The sequence below is a fragment of the Agelaius tricolor genome, unplaced genomic scaffold (genome assembly GCF_023055355.1).
Source record: "Agelaius tricolor isolate 1412-34295 unplaced genomic scaffold, bAgeTri1.0.p SCAF_35, whole genome shotgun sequence".
Classification (NCBI taxonomy): domain Eukaryota; kingdom Metazoa; phylum Chordata; class Aves; order Passeriformes; family Icteridae; genus Agelaius; species Agelaius tricolor.
In genome coordinates this window covers 5,294,563-5,309,694 of record NW_027269295.1, presented here as the reverse complement: position 1 = coordinate 5,309,694, position 15,132 = coordinate 5,294,563, and the positions used below count along the sequence as shown (strand labels likewise).

The window sequence follows — 15,132 nt, the reverse complement described above, 5'->3', positions numbered from 1 at the left end:
GCAGGGGTCAGCTCCAGAGGAGCCCTAAGTGCACTTAGAGGCTCCTGTGCTCTCAACGGCTAAGGAGGAAGCAACTGCTCATTTTGTCCTTAGGACTTTTTGCCTTTAGGCACAGGCAAAAGGAAAGTACAGCCTTTTAAAATGCCTCCTGATACCCATCAAGGGTTTGCTTTCACTGTAACCTGGAATTTACTGCTGCTCTTTCTTTGTTATTCTTCAGAGGAAGCTCTATGCTAAGGCAGCTGGGTAGGAAGGTGTCTTGCTGTTTCTGTTTGGACCGGAAAATTAGCAGCTTTCTCTTTGAGTGTAACTTTCCAAAGCAAAGATGTGAATGTTGAGGTTTTTTATTAATGAAGTGACACCTCCTGTGAACAGCTTCTTCACCCTGGGGTGCTGACTTCCTGGTTTGTGGCAGGAAGAGCACTTGCAGCTGATGAAAGGCTGGAAAGATCCCTCTGGGACAGCTTCAGAGGCCCGGGTTTGCCAAAGGTTTACTTAAGGGCATTTGAAAAATGCCTCATTAGCAGTTGATGACTTAGCAGGGCAGCTTTTGTTGTGAAAACCTGGAGCTGCCCCTTGCCAGGAGCTCATGGTGGCTCTTCTTGCCTGTCCCTTTCATTTGGGTCCCAGGCTCTTTCCCTTGATGCTCACCCACAGCAGGTTCCCCCAGTGCCCCCAGCTCCCCTCACTCACAGTATTACAGTGTTGGTTTACCAGGCTGGCTCTGCCTCCTTTGCAGAATACTCCATGTTCTGAGTGTCAGGATGGGTGTTGAACAATTCCTGCCCTTCCTGCCCTTCCTCTTCCCCAGCCCTGCCACACTGCACTTGTCCTTTGTCACCTACTACAGCCACGTTCCTTTGTGGCTGCCCTTATCTTGACTGACACTGTGCCAAACCAGTAACTCCTGTGTAAAGTCTGGAGCAGGTGTGCGTGTGTTTCAGGAACCTTTTTTGATTGCCTCTAGATTTGCTGCCTTTTTGTGCTCACTGCCTGCTGTGCAGTGGCAGTTTCTCTTTCCAGGCACTGTGTGACTGTAGTAGATGTTGGCATTAAGTGCAGCTTTCCTCTCATTTCTTCTGTAGCTCTTGATGAGTGCATTGGAACCAGCTCGGTGTCTAAGCAGACTTTGCTTTTCAGTTCAAGTCCCTATTATTTTTGCTGCCTTTCATTCAGTGTGCTTTATTTATCTATCTGCTTTCTCCATGCTGGAGAGGATTTATACATCTGTGGGTGCCTTGCTCTGCCTCGGACAGGCAGCAGTCAGACAAGAGAGAGAAGCCTGATTGAGCCTTGCTTGGTGTTGTTCTCAGACACTCCTGTTTGCAGCACTCTGTGGTGCAGCAGCATGGCTGGTGCCAGCTCCACTGCCATCTTCTCCTCTGGGAGTCTTTGAGACACTCCTATGTTTAGTTCTGTGCTGATGTTACCTGGGCTTCTTCCAAGAACAACACAAGAACTGCTTCCTCTATTCCTAAAACTGACACAGAGAATGAAAACTGCAGCAGGATTATTTTTAGTTCTGTAAAAGTGCAGCTGAAGCAGCATTGCTGGACTCTGCCTGGACAGAAATTGCTGTTTCAGGTTCTCTCTGATAGGTGGGGAGAGTGTGTGTGTGTGGTAGGTGGTATTTGAAAGAGAATTTATGTTCTGTTCCTCAATAGTGTTACAGTTTTGGATTGGACCATCAATGCAAATGAGTCTGAAGTCCAAGATTAGTTTCCAGTAAATGTTCATCACGAAACCATGCAGTTAAGGAACGGGAAGGACAGATCAGAGCCAAGCTGCACTTGCAGAGCTGGGTGTATGCAAGCAGCCCCTGAAGAGCAGAGCTGCTGCAGTCTGAGACCATGGTGGGTTTGGCAGGGCTGGGAAGGGCTCTGAGAGCAGGAAGAGCTGCAGCTCCTGCCTGAGCTCTGGGCTGTGTGACACTGCTGGGGACAGGAGGGACAAACTTCCTGCCTGTTTGTGTTCAGTAGTTCTGTACTCTGGGCACAGTAGGATACAGGTGAACATTTCTATATGCAGGATATCCTATGTGCTATACATGCTCAATGTGTTTGTATTAAAACATGAAATGCCCATGAGAACTTTTATTTAGCAGTTTCCCCCTGTAGCCCTCTCATGGACACCTGCCTGTTCTTCCCTGTTGATTTGCTGTCAGTGATCTGGTGCCCACAGTACCTCACTGCAATCTGTGATTTGAAAGAAAGGAGACTGCTCATGCTTCTGGCCCAGAAATGCAAGTGTTTACCTGACTTTATTGTTACCAGCTTATGGCAATGTTTTCCATACGGCACACTCCTGGGATGTGTCCTTTGGGACTGCTGCTCTTTGATGGGCACTGAGGGAGCAGTGCTGTGAACTCTGCTTCCTGCAAGTCCAAATGTCTCTCTTGCACTTCAGCACTTAAAACTCCAGTGTTTGCTCTTGTAAAAGGAGGTCATGGATAGCGGGGTCTTGTCTGGTCCTGAACTGGTCTATGACCTAGCATTTAGATCTGGGAGCTTATGCATCAAAGTAGCCACAGAGGCAGGATTCACAAACAAAAATTGGTAGCAAGCAGTTGTGGAAATTGCACCACTCTTGTTTTGAATTGTGGATATTCTACTTGTAGTTTTCACTATTGTTAGCAAAATTCATCCTGTATCATTAAAATTCTACCATAACTGTGTTCTATCGTCTCTACAAGCTGATACCAGTTCAAGCCTGCATAACCTCTGTTTGTATTGTTCTCAACCTCTACTGATTAGATCTTGTTTCACAGAAATGACTTGGTATTGTGCTGTGATAAAGTATTTATCAGCACAGTCAGGACCGGTTTGTTTACTTGATACTATCTAAGTGCTCTAATTCCAGCCAGCAGTCTAAAGTTCACAGGAGGGAAGATGATTTCAGGAAAATGGAGAATCAGGCTGGTGATGATGAGTGCAGGGCATTCACAGTCACATGCTCTGCCAGCCACCAGGAAAAAGCCCAAAAGGAAAATAGGGGAGCACTAACCCGTTTATTTTTCTGGCACCTCAGGATGAGATGACCTCAAGTTTGGGCCTGACCACAAAGAAAGCCCTCACGATCCTGAGAGACCAATTGTCAGCACTGCTGGAGGGGCACCAGAAGGAACGGAAAAAAGGGACTTCATGGAAGGTGAGGCACCAAACAGCACAAGTTGGGCACTTGGTCTCCCCTTCTCAAAGTAAAGATGAGGGCTAAACAAAAGTTGTCTGCATTGTCCCCCGGAGTGTCCAGGTGAGGAACTGCCGAAGTCCTTGGGAACAAAGCAAGGAATGTAAGGGGGAGTTTCTGTGAGCACTTCTCTCCTGGATGCCAAAGCTCTGTGGGAAGATGCCTCTTGCCCTGTGAAGGATCTCAGGACTTCAAGAGCCACTAAGGGCAGTGAACTTAGAGGGTCCATCTCAGGTGGAGATAAAAGAGCTGTGAAGCTCAACAGTGTCTCCCCTTGTCCTCTGTGTTTGCCTGGGATGTGTGTTGAATACAAAGTGCCAGTGTTTATGCACAGTGCTTGGAAGTGTTCCTTGGTTGGTCAGTGACAATAGGACAGCCTGGCACTGAAGCCTTTTCATTCTTCCAATCGAGAAAAGCATCAAGTGTTCACCCAGACTCACCAGCTGAATATCCATTGGTGCTGAAGGACTCACACAATGGATCTGGGATGCTCTGTGTCATGTTCAGGGGTTTTGCAAAGTTCTGTTCTCCCTGGAGCACCAGCTGCTGTCTTCACCCTTTCTCACTCTGCTTTTCCAAACGTCTGGCTCTGTATTCATGAGGGTTGACTGTGTGCTGCTCTCCCTTTGCAGGAGGTGTGGAGGAGCAGTTTCCTGTACCATGGTAACCGCTGCTCCTGCTTCCACTGGCCTGGTGCGTCTCTGATGCTGCTGGCAGTGCTGTTGCTGCTGTGCTGCTATGGGAGCCAGCCACAGGGGAGGTGAGCAAAGCTTCCTGTGCTGCTTAACTGAAGCAAGGTGATGGTTTTAGGTCATCTTAGTACTGTCTGTGATTGACATCAGTGTTGTCTCTCATTCTGTCCAGATATCTAGGTATCAGTGTAGTCACACTGGTAATTTCCTACCAATCCCTTTCACAGAACTTCAGCCAACTTAATTCTATCTCTTAATAGACCCAGAGAGTGTCCTATGGAGAGACTGAGGGGTTTTTTTCTACAGCATTCCTAGATCTTTAAGACTTCTAAGGCATTATCATAGGAAGTATTTTGAAACTGGAGAAATTAGTGGCTCGTGGGAGAAGTTAGTGTGCTATACATGCATTGACCATATTTGTAAAGTATTTTTTAATTGAGATGGGTCCTTTCAGACCTCTCTGGTGTCTTTATCCTAAACAAATGTGATCATGCGTTTCTTTTTGAGCCATGAATCTGTGAGATGTGGAAATAAACAACCAGGCAGTTGAGTGTTTATCTCTGTGGGTGTCTGGCAGTGTATTCTGCTTGTTTACTGAAACCTCATGCGCATTCTGCTTCCTTCTGTTTTGCTGTGTGAAGCCAAGGTGCTGAGATAGTCAATGCACTGGCACTCTTCCTCCTGCTCCTCTTGGATCTCCTCATGATCGGGCGTCAAGAGAGGCTGAAGTGCAGAGAGGTGGAGAGGAGGCTTCAGACCATCGTTGATAAGATAAATGGTGAGGTCTCCTTCATCTGTCCCATTTGCACTTGTGTTTTCCTCCCATTGAATCTTTCCCCAAACCTGATCATATGCATTTCTAATAAAGCTTGCTAACCTTCCCCCGTGTTGCACAGAAACAGACTGTGGGAAGTGTGTTCTCCTCATGCCTGTCCTGTAAAATGGTTATTTTGAGCTGTCATGTGGCCATGTGCTTCCAAGCTGTGTGTTAGCAGGTGGGCGTCTGTTATGGCTGTGCTTTGGAGTAATTCAAATCCTCATATCCTTACGAAAATATCTGCCTTGCAGCAGATGAGGAGGGGAGAACACGTGGGGTTGTACCACAACATGGAGCAGAAGGAAATAAATTGCTGTGCATGAGCATCTCCTCAACGGGGGCTTTGGGACCTGAGGGGGCAGTTCCTTTCAGTGGGGCAGTTTTAAGGACATCCTTTAGCTTTTCTGTTGTACAGGTTTTTAAAAACTGTTTAGTTGTTAATCCTGAATGGAGAGAGAAGGGAAAAGCCATCAAGGAGGAAGAGAGAGATGATAAAAGACCACTGGAATGGGCTGAGCTTAGCTTTGGGGGACTTAAAACCACTACAGGATGTAAATCCAGAATTGCTACCACTTCATTCTTTCTCACTTTGTGCTTTCAGATACACTTGGCAAAGAGGTGAAATGGCCAGACTCCATGTACCCTGATCTTCACATGCCTTATGCCCCATCCTGGTCCCTTCACTGGGCCTACAGGGATGGGCATCTTGTCAACCTGCCTGTGAGCCTCTTGGTGGAAGGAGATGTTGTGGCTTTGAGGCCAGGCCAGGAATCATTTGCTTCTCTGAGAGGGATTAAGGTAACTTGCTTGTCTCATTTCCCTAGCCTGTAACAATTTATTTCCCAGGTTTTTCATGCTAATACTCTAATTCCCAGAGTACAAATTATTGGAGTGTTTGGTTTCTTCTAACCTTGAAAATAGCTTAAAATTCCAGTTCAGTCAAGGACAGTGCATTTAGCCTGGCCGCATCTTCTCTATGAACTCCCAAACTCACTGGACAGGAGACACTAATGGTATACAAAAGCACCAGATTTCCTCCTCTCTCAGGTCAAGGGGAAAATGTAATGTGCTGCTAAATATAAGTGGAGTGAATCTACCCAGTAGGATAATATGACATACAAACCTTGTCCTTTATCCTGCTTTTTATGTGCAGAAATAAAGGTTGTCTACTTTGACCTTCTTCTCACTACTGATTTGTTATAAAAGAAAGTAATATAAAATACCTGGTGTAGAAGTAAATTAGCTACTCACTTACAAGATCTGTACAAAGATTTTACTGCTTGAAGAAGGTTGGAAAAAGTTTAAAGCTTGAAATTTACCTTTGGTGATTTTAATTGTAACTTTCACTCCAAATGCCAATTCTCATGAAATAACCAGATGTGCTTGAACACAAGCCTTTGGGCTCTCTGACCTTTCTTCTAGGATGATGAGCACATAGTTCTGGAGCCTGGAGATCTATTTCCACCCTTCTCACCCCCGCCCTCCCCAAGGGGAGAAGTGAAGAAGGGACCTCAGAATCCTCAGCTCTATCGTCTCTTCCGTGTGTTGAAGACCCCAATAATTGATAATGTCAGGTGGGTTAAATGTGGGGCACAGTGCCTACCCAGCTGTCTGTGTCCTTGGTGCTGCCTTCCTGTTAAGCAGGTGAGGAGACCTGAGAAGTTTTCTTGGCAATACTGGAAATTTACCCTGGCAAGTGCCTCACTCTTATTGTAGCTGTTGGCTTCTCTTTTGACAGCCCTCCCTCATAGCATAGGCTGAGCACAGTGTTCTAATCAGGTCTGCTAGGCGATTTATATCCAGGGAAAGTGAAGGGTTAGAGTCTTGGTTGCTGAAATTTCCAGCTGTTTTCTATTTTTTAGGTGGTGCCTGGAAATGGCTCTGTCACGGCCTGTGACAGCCCTGGATAATGAGAGGTTCACTGTACAGTCAGTGATGCTGAAATACGCTGTCCCTATCGTGCTGGTAGGTCTCATTCCAAGCCTTTGTCCTTGAGAATAGCCATGTTTTGTCAATAAATCTGAAGAATTGCAGCATCAACAGGAAGTTGTGGCCAGGCTCACTCATGCAGCTGACTCTCTGTGTACCTTGAGCAGCAAAGAGATGCTGAGCCATGTAACCATGAGAGCGGAGGGAGGAACTGCAGCAGCAGATCAAAAATATATTTTTCATACTTTCCCCAGGGCTGAGAATGTTACAAGGCACTGAAAACACCTTCCCTGCAAGTGCCAGTATTTAGGTGACAGTGTCATCTCTGAATTGCAGGCTGGATTCCTGATCACCAATGCCGTGCGCTTCATTTTCCAAGCTCCTGGAATTGCTTCCTGGCAGTACACTCTTCTTCAGCTGCAGGTAAAGGAGAGCTCTGAGCTTCACTACACCTCCTCTCCAGAGCACTGCTGAGATGGCTTCCCTCTGTCAGGACTTAATTCATCCTATGACAGCATCCTGTGCTTCCTGGATCTGGAAGCATGCTGGATCCAGGAGCATTCAGTGGAGGAGGACATCAGAACTTCCCTTACAGATTTACCTTTAAATGTTTTGCTCTCTCATTTGCCATATATGTGTTTATCTGTATCTCTATATATGGTGTCCTTTGCATTTAAACTCATTAGTGTTTACACCAAATTCAGCAGAAAAAACAACTTGGTGTGATTGATTCATTGCCTCCTTCATGAAACCCCCCTAAGGTGTGCACTGTTTGCACTGCTTCCAGTCCCCTTCCTTCCTGCCCTGGCCTTTTATCCCTCTCCTCTCACTGTGCTGGAAAAGATGTCATGTGAGAGGTTCTGACTTCTTGTCTCTGTGCTTGTTGGTGATCACAGGTTGTTTTTTTTCAGGTGAATGGTGTCTTACCCATCCTTCCATTACTCTTTCCTGTCCTGTGGATTCTTGCTACAGCCTTTGGAGAAGCCAGAGTGTTGGCCCAGATGAGCAAGGCCTCCTCCACCTCACTGGTAGGTTTCTCTCCACATGAAACCATTACAGAGACAAGGGCAGGAGATGAAAAGGCTCTGTGAAGTGAAAATTCAGCAGATTTGTCCACATAATTGTAAAGCATTGTTGGATCTTTAGTTGTTCCAGCTGTTGTCCCCTCTCCCTGGAGTACAATATCACTTCTTGAACAGATGCTTTAATTTTTTCAGCCTCTCTACAGATATCCCAAGATGATAGGAAGCTCTGGTGATTCCATAATTCTCTTCAAAGCATGTGTTTTCTGTCAGATAAATACAGTTTGACAGAGGGGTCAACGTGGAGATAAATGCCCTGTGGTGGCTGTAACTGGGCAATGTGTAGCCACTGAGAAGGAATGAGATATATCATATCCTCTGCAAAGCCTTGGTGGCTGAACAGTCCTTCCTGAGGCTCTGGGGCTTTGTTTGCAGACATGGCCTTTGAGCAGGTCAGGGAGTAAGAGCAGTTTCTGGGTGGCTGTGCTGGTTTGGGGAGTGGAGTTTGGTGGTCTGATGGGATGTGGGCCTGAGCTGGATGTGCTGTTGCGTGACCCTTCTTTTGTCCTGGTGAGATGCACTGAGCTATGTTTGTCTTCTGTGCTGATTTCTGTTACTTAAACAGAGTTTCTCTCTCCTTCTTGTCCCTCCTTGGCCTCTGTGGCCCTGGGTCTGTGTTTTCTATTCTTTTCTCTCTAGCTGAACATGACTAAGCTGCCTGTGTCCTGGGAGGAAGGGCACATTACAATCCTTAGTAGCATTTGCACCTTTATAATCTCTTCTCAGTGTTTTCACCACGTTACCTTTCCTACCCATTCTCAGCATCATTTGGTTTCTACTTTTGAAACCTCCCTCTTTCCCTTCTCAATTCATCTGGGAAAAGCCAGAGCTCCTTGGCTTCCTTGCTTCATCATTCTTAACATTCCCATTTGCCCTGTCACTCATACTTGCACTTTCCTTTTTTTCCTTTCCTGTCTTCTCCTTTTTCTTGTCCAGGCAACTCTGTCTGTCCAGCCAGCTCTTTCTGTGGCATCTCAGACATGCTCCTCCATCCTTGCTGCTGCAGAACAGCTGCTCTGACATGCCTTGGTCGCTCACCCCCTGACCAGGGCAGTCACTTGGCCTCCCTATGTCCCTCCTTCCTTCTCTCTTCTCTGTTCAAAATGTAGCAGGTAAGACCCTTCTCCTCTCCAATCACTTGGCCTACTCGGTGGTAACTTGGCTGCTTCTCCACCTTCTTCCCCTTCCTATCATTCAAGCTGTTTGATTCCAAATTTTTCAAGGCCAGAGGTGACCTTTGTGACTGGCTGAAAGGACACAAACCAGTGCCCCCTAAACAAGCCCCTGCCTCAAGTTTCATTACTACAGTTGCACTGCAGCAATATTCCTTTTAGAAAAGAATTTGCTGTTGGTTTGAAAACATTTGTACTACCTTTGATAGGTTTTGTCAGTAATTATTTACCTTTACTGCTAAAAATTGACATTCTCTGTTAGTGGGAATTTCTGCCGTATCTGATTTCCAGCCCTTGGAAAATTTACATCTTTTGTCTCATAGATTTAAGAGCAAAGAGGACATCAATCAAAATTCTGGTCTGTTGTAACTACTCACATTCCTTTTTACCATCTCTGGTTAAGTAAACAGTTCAAGCACCTTGAGGCACTATAAGCATATTTTTCAAACTCCAAATCTTTTCTCTTGGCATTCCTCTTAGCTTTCTCCACTGTTTCAGGAAAACTGTAGGGTTATGAATCTCAAACCCCACAAAATATTCCATTAATAGCTGTGCTTTTGATAAATTTCAGAATAATTTGGACTTTCTGCTCTGTGTTCCCTTGTTTGTAAAGCAAAGAATCCCATTAGATCTTTCAGCCACTGCTTTAAAAGGCCAGGCTTTGTTCAGCTGCAGTTAATGCTTTCTGAGAATCCTCATCCTGTAAGTTCAACCTCCATTTTTTTTTCACCTAAATACAGAGCCTTAGTTTTGTGCCTGTTGGGATACATGTTTTTGCATACTGCCCAAGCAATCCATACTCTTCTGTGACAGTGGTCTGTCCACTTTACATTGCACCCTGCCCTAAACTTTGTATCCTTTACAGTCTCTGTCAGTAATATGTTGTTTTTAGTTTTCTCTCAGGTTATTAAAAAAATACCCAGATTTGTCCCTGCTTGAGGTAGTAACACATCATTGCAAATAATTTTTGTTTCTCTTCCATTCAGAGATAGTCTATTTCTAATATATCTGACATGAGCCCTATTACTTTGGTATTTTCATTAGAAAACTAGTCAAGCATTTAGAATCAAGTCAAATTAACAAATGGTCTATGTCAAAAGCAGTACTTTTATCAGACAAATTTGTAATTTTGTCAAAAAAGATATCACAATAGTTTGAGGAGATTTGCTGCTCGTATAGTTGTGGTGTTTGGCACTGATTTTATTATTCCACTTCTTTTCTTTTAATTGAGTTTCATATTAACTGCTCTTTTATTCTGTCTGAAATCAAAGTCTGTCTGGGGTCCTGTGGTAACTTGGATGGTTCTCCTTCCCTTTTTGGGCATTGGCACCGCTTCCATTGAACTGGGACTTAATCCATAGTTCAAGCCTTCTGCAAAATCAGCAGTAACAGTCATTGTCCAGACCTGCTAATTTAAACATATTTACTTTCTGTAGCTGGTGTTGGAATGGAAAATATTTCATAGTTATCATATGGTATGATTGTATCACTGAATAAGGAATAGCAATATTTATTTAACATGCCTGCCTTGCCTACAATGTCATTTGCAATTTCACTGTCTTTAACAAGCAGTGGTCTGGTTTTAATTACCAACTGGTATACTTTTCCTTATTTTTTATGTTAATTCTTCTATTTTCACTTAAAACTGGTCTCTTATTTTACTATGGGATTGTTGCTTTTTAAAACTGTAACAAAATATTCTTAAACACTTCGTAATTATCCTTCATAGTTCTCAGTTTAAATGATTTCTGACATATTTTTCTTGGCTTTTTATGGCTTTGTTAAACTGATCCTTTTTCAAATGCCAGATAAATGCTTTATTATTTGGGCTATAGTTTTATTTACATATAAATGTAATTGCCATGGTCACTTGTGGTTGTGAATACACTTAAATTTAAACTTTTTCAAAATTACATCTAGTGTGGAATATCTTTGTGCTGGATGCAAAATTTCTGAGTTAGTGAATTTCTCAGGGTAATTCCAAGAGCACCGTGGTGGTGCCCTGCTGTAATTTCTTTTCATTTCCTCTCCACATCCCATTCATATTGCCTCATTCCTCTGTGTCCATTGTGTTCCAGACACCTGCTTTTCCAGTCCATCTTCCAGCTCCCTTCCTATAAGTGACCCATATAAGTTAAAATCAGATCACTCAATCCTGGCTCTTTCTAACTAAAAATAACCACCCAGAAAGATCCTCCTCTGGGCCTAATTGCTATTATTTTCTCTGTAGACATTTAGGTAATGACTGTGTGTTCCTCTGTGGTGTACAGCACCAAGCACTTTGCCTGTGCTTCACAAGTAGATAAAACCAGAGTCCATTAAAGACGTAATTGCTTTGATGAGTGATTGGTCTGCCTTGGTACAGCGACTCCCACAGAGCAGGACTCCTGCTTTCTCCTCCCTGAAGGCACATCCTGTGGGAAGGATGTTCCTCATGGCACATTTCTGAGCACAATTATAGTAACTGGTCTCTTCTCTTGCTGCAGCTTGCTAAGTTTTCAGAGGACACTCTCAGCAGCTACACAGAGATGGTATCTTCTCAGGTACTATTATTATGAATTGTTTTCCTCCATCTTCACTGCAGAACTTCATGATATCCTTTCCTTTCCTCTCTGATCTCCTGCTTGTTGCTAGACCCTTTTTACTTGTGTCAGTTGTCCATTGTCGCTCATTTGTTGCTTTAATTTGCTGTGCATGCAGGTTGCATGTCTTTGCCTTCTACCTCCCCATGTAAATACTGCTGTGCTGACTAGAATTTGAGGTGACCTCAATGCTCAGTCCAGTTGGGCTTTTCTGAATATTGCAAATGGTTTGAAATCAACATTTTCTGTCTTGGAGACAGTACCTCTTTCAAGTTCTGTTCCAGAAGTAAAATAAACTTTGTATGGTGTGTGTCTGAAAGAAGTGAAGTACTTTGCTTGTACCAGAGAGACCTTGTTGAAGCCAAAACTAAAACCCAGAGGGAAGCACCCACACCAAACTGCAGAGGGACCATGGGATGTTCAGGCTATTAAAAAGTCTGATCCTGCTCCATAGGCTTCTTATCAGGCTTAATCACATTACTGGTGCTTCCGAAGCTGGGGCAATTAAACATTCAGGAGCCCTTTTTCTAGGGAAGGAACTACTCTGGCCTCTATAAATTGCATCATCCAGGTTAAACAGGTGGGTAGAGGAAAGATAATTCTCTGTCTTTCTGGTGTTCAGATTCCCCTTTCCATAAGGAGGCAGATGGACTCCAGGAGTGATTAAAAATCCCTTGATATGATAAGAATCAATTCATGTCTCCTTGCTCCCAGTCACCCAGAGGAGTGCACATGGGTGCACACACATGTGTTTCCTTTGCTGAATATTTTGTTGCCTTTCTGTGTCAGTTCATCATTTAGCTGAGATGTTTTTCAGATATTAAATGGGGGTGATTTTAGCTGACCTGCCTTGTTGAGGAGATCTCTTTCTTTCCTTTTGTAACATTTTCACTCAGAAGAAACTGGTTTAAATAATAGCATTTTTTTCTTGTTGATAGCTCCAGATTGTTTTGCATTTGAGCTTACTGCTGTACTAACCATTAGAATCCAGGGAAAATTATTTGAGGAGCTTTGGGGGAAGTGCTCTGCAGTCACAGTATTCCAGAATAACAGCTTAAAAGCATTAAAATAACACAGTAATTCAATCCTGGTTTTGCTAGCTTTAGGATTGCCAGAGGAAATCACACAGCTCTGGTGCTTGGATTGATTACTGCCATCCAGACTCCCTCTGAAACATACCTTAGTAGAAAATGAAGGGTGCCAAACTGGACATTTTAATTTTGCCAAATATCTCCTTCTTTCTGTTCCATGACAATTCCTTTGTAAGAATGGAGCAGTCAGGGCACCTTGGCTTTGTTTCTGATGTTATCATTGCCTCACTGAGTGACCTTGAGCAAGTCACCTCACCACAGGGACCCCATCCTTTACCTGATTTGCAGCATGGTGGTGGGAGCTCAAAGGCCTCAAACTCCACAATCCAAGGGGTTGAGTTGCTTCAGGATAAAAACACCAAGAGGTGACAACTGATTCACTCGAAATGAGCTCACTTCAGAATTCATTTCTGTGGTTTTGGGTGGACAAGAGGTAGTTTCATGAATTCTTAGTTCAACAATCAGACTGACTGTTAGCAATCAGTGGAAAGGAGGAGAAATGCTTTTTCCTGGAGAACACCAGCACTGTATCAGGTAACAGGTTCCCACAGAGACTGATGTCTATCTTACAGTGTATCCCTGTGTTGAAAGTGAAAGCAGGTAATGTCATACTCCCTTTTCCCCTTCTCTCCCTTCATCTTCCCCTGAATGAGTCTCTAACTGGCTGATGTCCTCTGTTTCCCTCCTCAGGAAATGATACGCTGTATCTGGAGCCACTTCCTCTGTGTTTTAAAAGGCAAATCCCCAACTCTGAGCTTCACATCGAGCTTGCTCCACAGTCTGGGATCTGTCACTGTGAGTATTGCTGGGTTGTCAGAAAGAGGAGCCCTGCGAGGATGCTTCATTTGCATCATTCATGTCATTGTTCCCTGAGCACAGACTGCAAGCAGTTCACTGTGCTGGAATTAGAAACCCTTCAGGCACCTGTCTTTGTAGAAGAGTTTATAACTGTCCTGTCATGTCCAAGCACATTTAGAGGCTAAAACAATAGTTTGAGATACTCTGTGACATCTGACAGGATGTCTGTATCTTCCAGCTCTGATTCTGGTTAAATTATCCTCTTGATTCCTGTGCAAGAACCAGCTGGTTTGGGTCCTGGTAAGGTTCTAGCTGGTGAAATAGGTTGAATAGTTGCTTCTTTCCCTTGGTCTTCATGCCTAGTTTTGTAATATGCTAAAGTAAAATCGGTGTTAAACAACCTATCAGTCTGGTTAGAGCAAGGAATTTTTAGATTTCTTGGAGTGTTATTAGGTGCAGTTTCTTCAGAGGGCAAGTTGGTGAACGAGAGACTTATCTGTCCTCCCATGTGTTTATTAAAGTCATGATATTTACAACTATGTATGAACACATATGTTTTCACTAAGATTTTGCTTTCTTGGGGGTGTTGTGGGATGTTCTAGGTGCTCTGCTGTGTAGACAAGCAGGGGATTCTTTCCTGGCCAAACCCCAGCCCAGAGACTGTTCTGTTCTTCAGTGGGAAGGTGGAACCACCTCATGACAGCCACGAAGACCTGACTGACGAGCTCTCCACAAGGTCCTTCTGCCATCCTGAGATGGAAGATGAGGTGGGTGATCCTTAGTCCATAATGTGGTGTGTTGGCTGTAATCACACTTTGACTGACACAATGTGATATTATAGAGGGCCCTTGTAGGGAAGTCTTGTGCCATAATTATTTGCTTAAAGATGAAGAAGCAAGCAAGGATCCTTTTCTACAGGAGTCCTGAAGCAGCAGGTGAATCAGCAGTGCCTTGTGTTGAATCACTGAATCAGCACCCTTTGCTCTGTTGGTCTCCCACAGCCCCATGAAAGAGATGCTTTGCTCTCTGGCCCCCTGGCAGACACAGTGCACATGGCCAATGAACAGGAGAGGAACAACTGGTCTGGTGATGCTCCAAAGGCTCCTGAAGCCTCTGCCCACCGAAAGCCAAGCAGCAGAAGCAAACATCCCTCTGGATCCAATGTGAGCTTTAGCAAGGACACAGAGGGTGGAGAGGAGGAACATACTCAGGTAAGACTTACCGGAGGGGCACACAAGTAGGCTTTTGTGGAGCTGTAACACAAACTCAAACTCATAGAGTCCCCACTGTTGCGGGGTTTAACTGGGAATTCCCTGCAGGATTCTAGGTTCAGGCTGTATTCATTGTAACAAACTACAGTTTCCCTGCCTGTTGGACCAGGTTGTTGGGGACAGCGAGGCGTTGGCTTGTGAGGCTGAAGACTTTGTGTGTGACTACCACCTGGAGATGCTCAGCCTGTCCCAAGACCAGCAGAACCCCTCCTGCATCCAGTTTGATGACTCCAACTGGCACATGCACCTGAATTCCCTCAAGCCTCTGGGCCTGAACGTGCTGCTCAACCTGTGCAACGCCGGCGTGACCGAGCGGCTGTGCCGCTTCTCCGACCACCTCTGCAACATCGCCCTGCAGGAGACTCACAATGCTGTGCTGCCTGTCCACGTGCCCTGGGGCCTCTGTGAGCTTGCCAGGCTGATAGGTGAGGCGTAACTGGATGAACAGACATGGAGAAATCAGAGCTGTCAATGAACACTTAATCCTTGGAGAGCATGAGAATATTTCCCCA

At 44.6% G+C, this 15,132-nt stretch overlaps 1 protein-coding gene across 3 annotated transcripts in view; it reads left to right on the top strand.

Moving 5' to 3' along the window:
• Window positions 1–15,132, top strand: part of TMEM94 (transmembrane protein 94) — a 51,254-nt gene that overhangs the window by 16,670 nt on the left and 19,452 nt on the right. For 2 of the 3 annotated variants that reach the window (XM_071452924.1, XM_071452923.1), the window contains 13 exons: window positions 3,028–3,147; window positions 3,819–3,946; window positions 4,520–4,656; window positions 5,297–5,493; window positions 6,118–6,269; window positions 6,558–6,660; window positions 6,961–7,047; window positions 7,536–7,652; window positions 11,365–11,421; window positions 13,242–13,346; window positions 13,952–14,116; window positions 14,351–14,560; window positions 14,730–15,045. In XM_071452924.1, the coding sequence (XP_071309025.1) occupies window positions 3,028–3,147; window positions 3,819–3,946; window positions 4,520–4,656; window positions 5,297–5,493; window positions 6,118–6,269; window positions 6,558–6,660; window positions 6,961–7,047; window positions 7,536–7,652; window positions 11,365–11,421; window positions 13,242–13,346; window positions 13,952–14,116; window positions 14,351–14,560; window positions 14,730–15,045 (1,894 nt within the window). The remainder of the gene's footprint in view (window positions 1–3,027; window positions 3,148–3,818; window positions 3,947–4,519; window positions 4,657–5,296; window positions 5,494–6,117; window positions 6,270–6,557; window positions 6,661–6,960; window positions 7,048–7,535; window positions 7,653–11,364; window positions 11,422–13,241; window positions 13,347–13,951; window positions 14,117–14,350; window positions 14,561–14,729; window positions 15,046–15,132) is intronic. The other variant, XM_071452925.1, reaches the window with a different exon arrangement.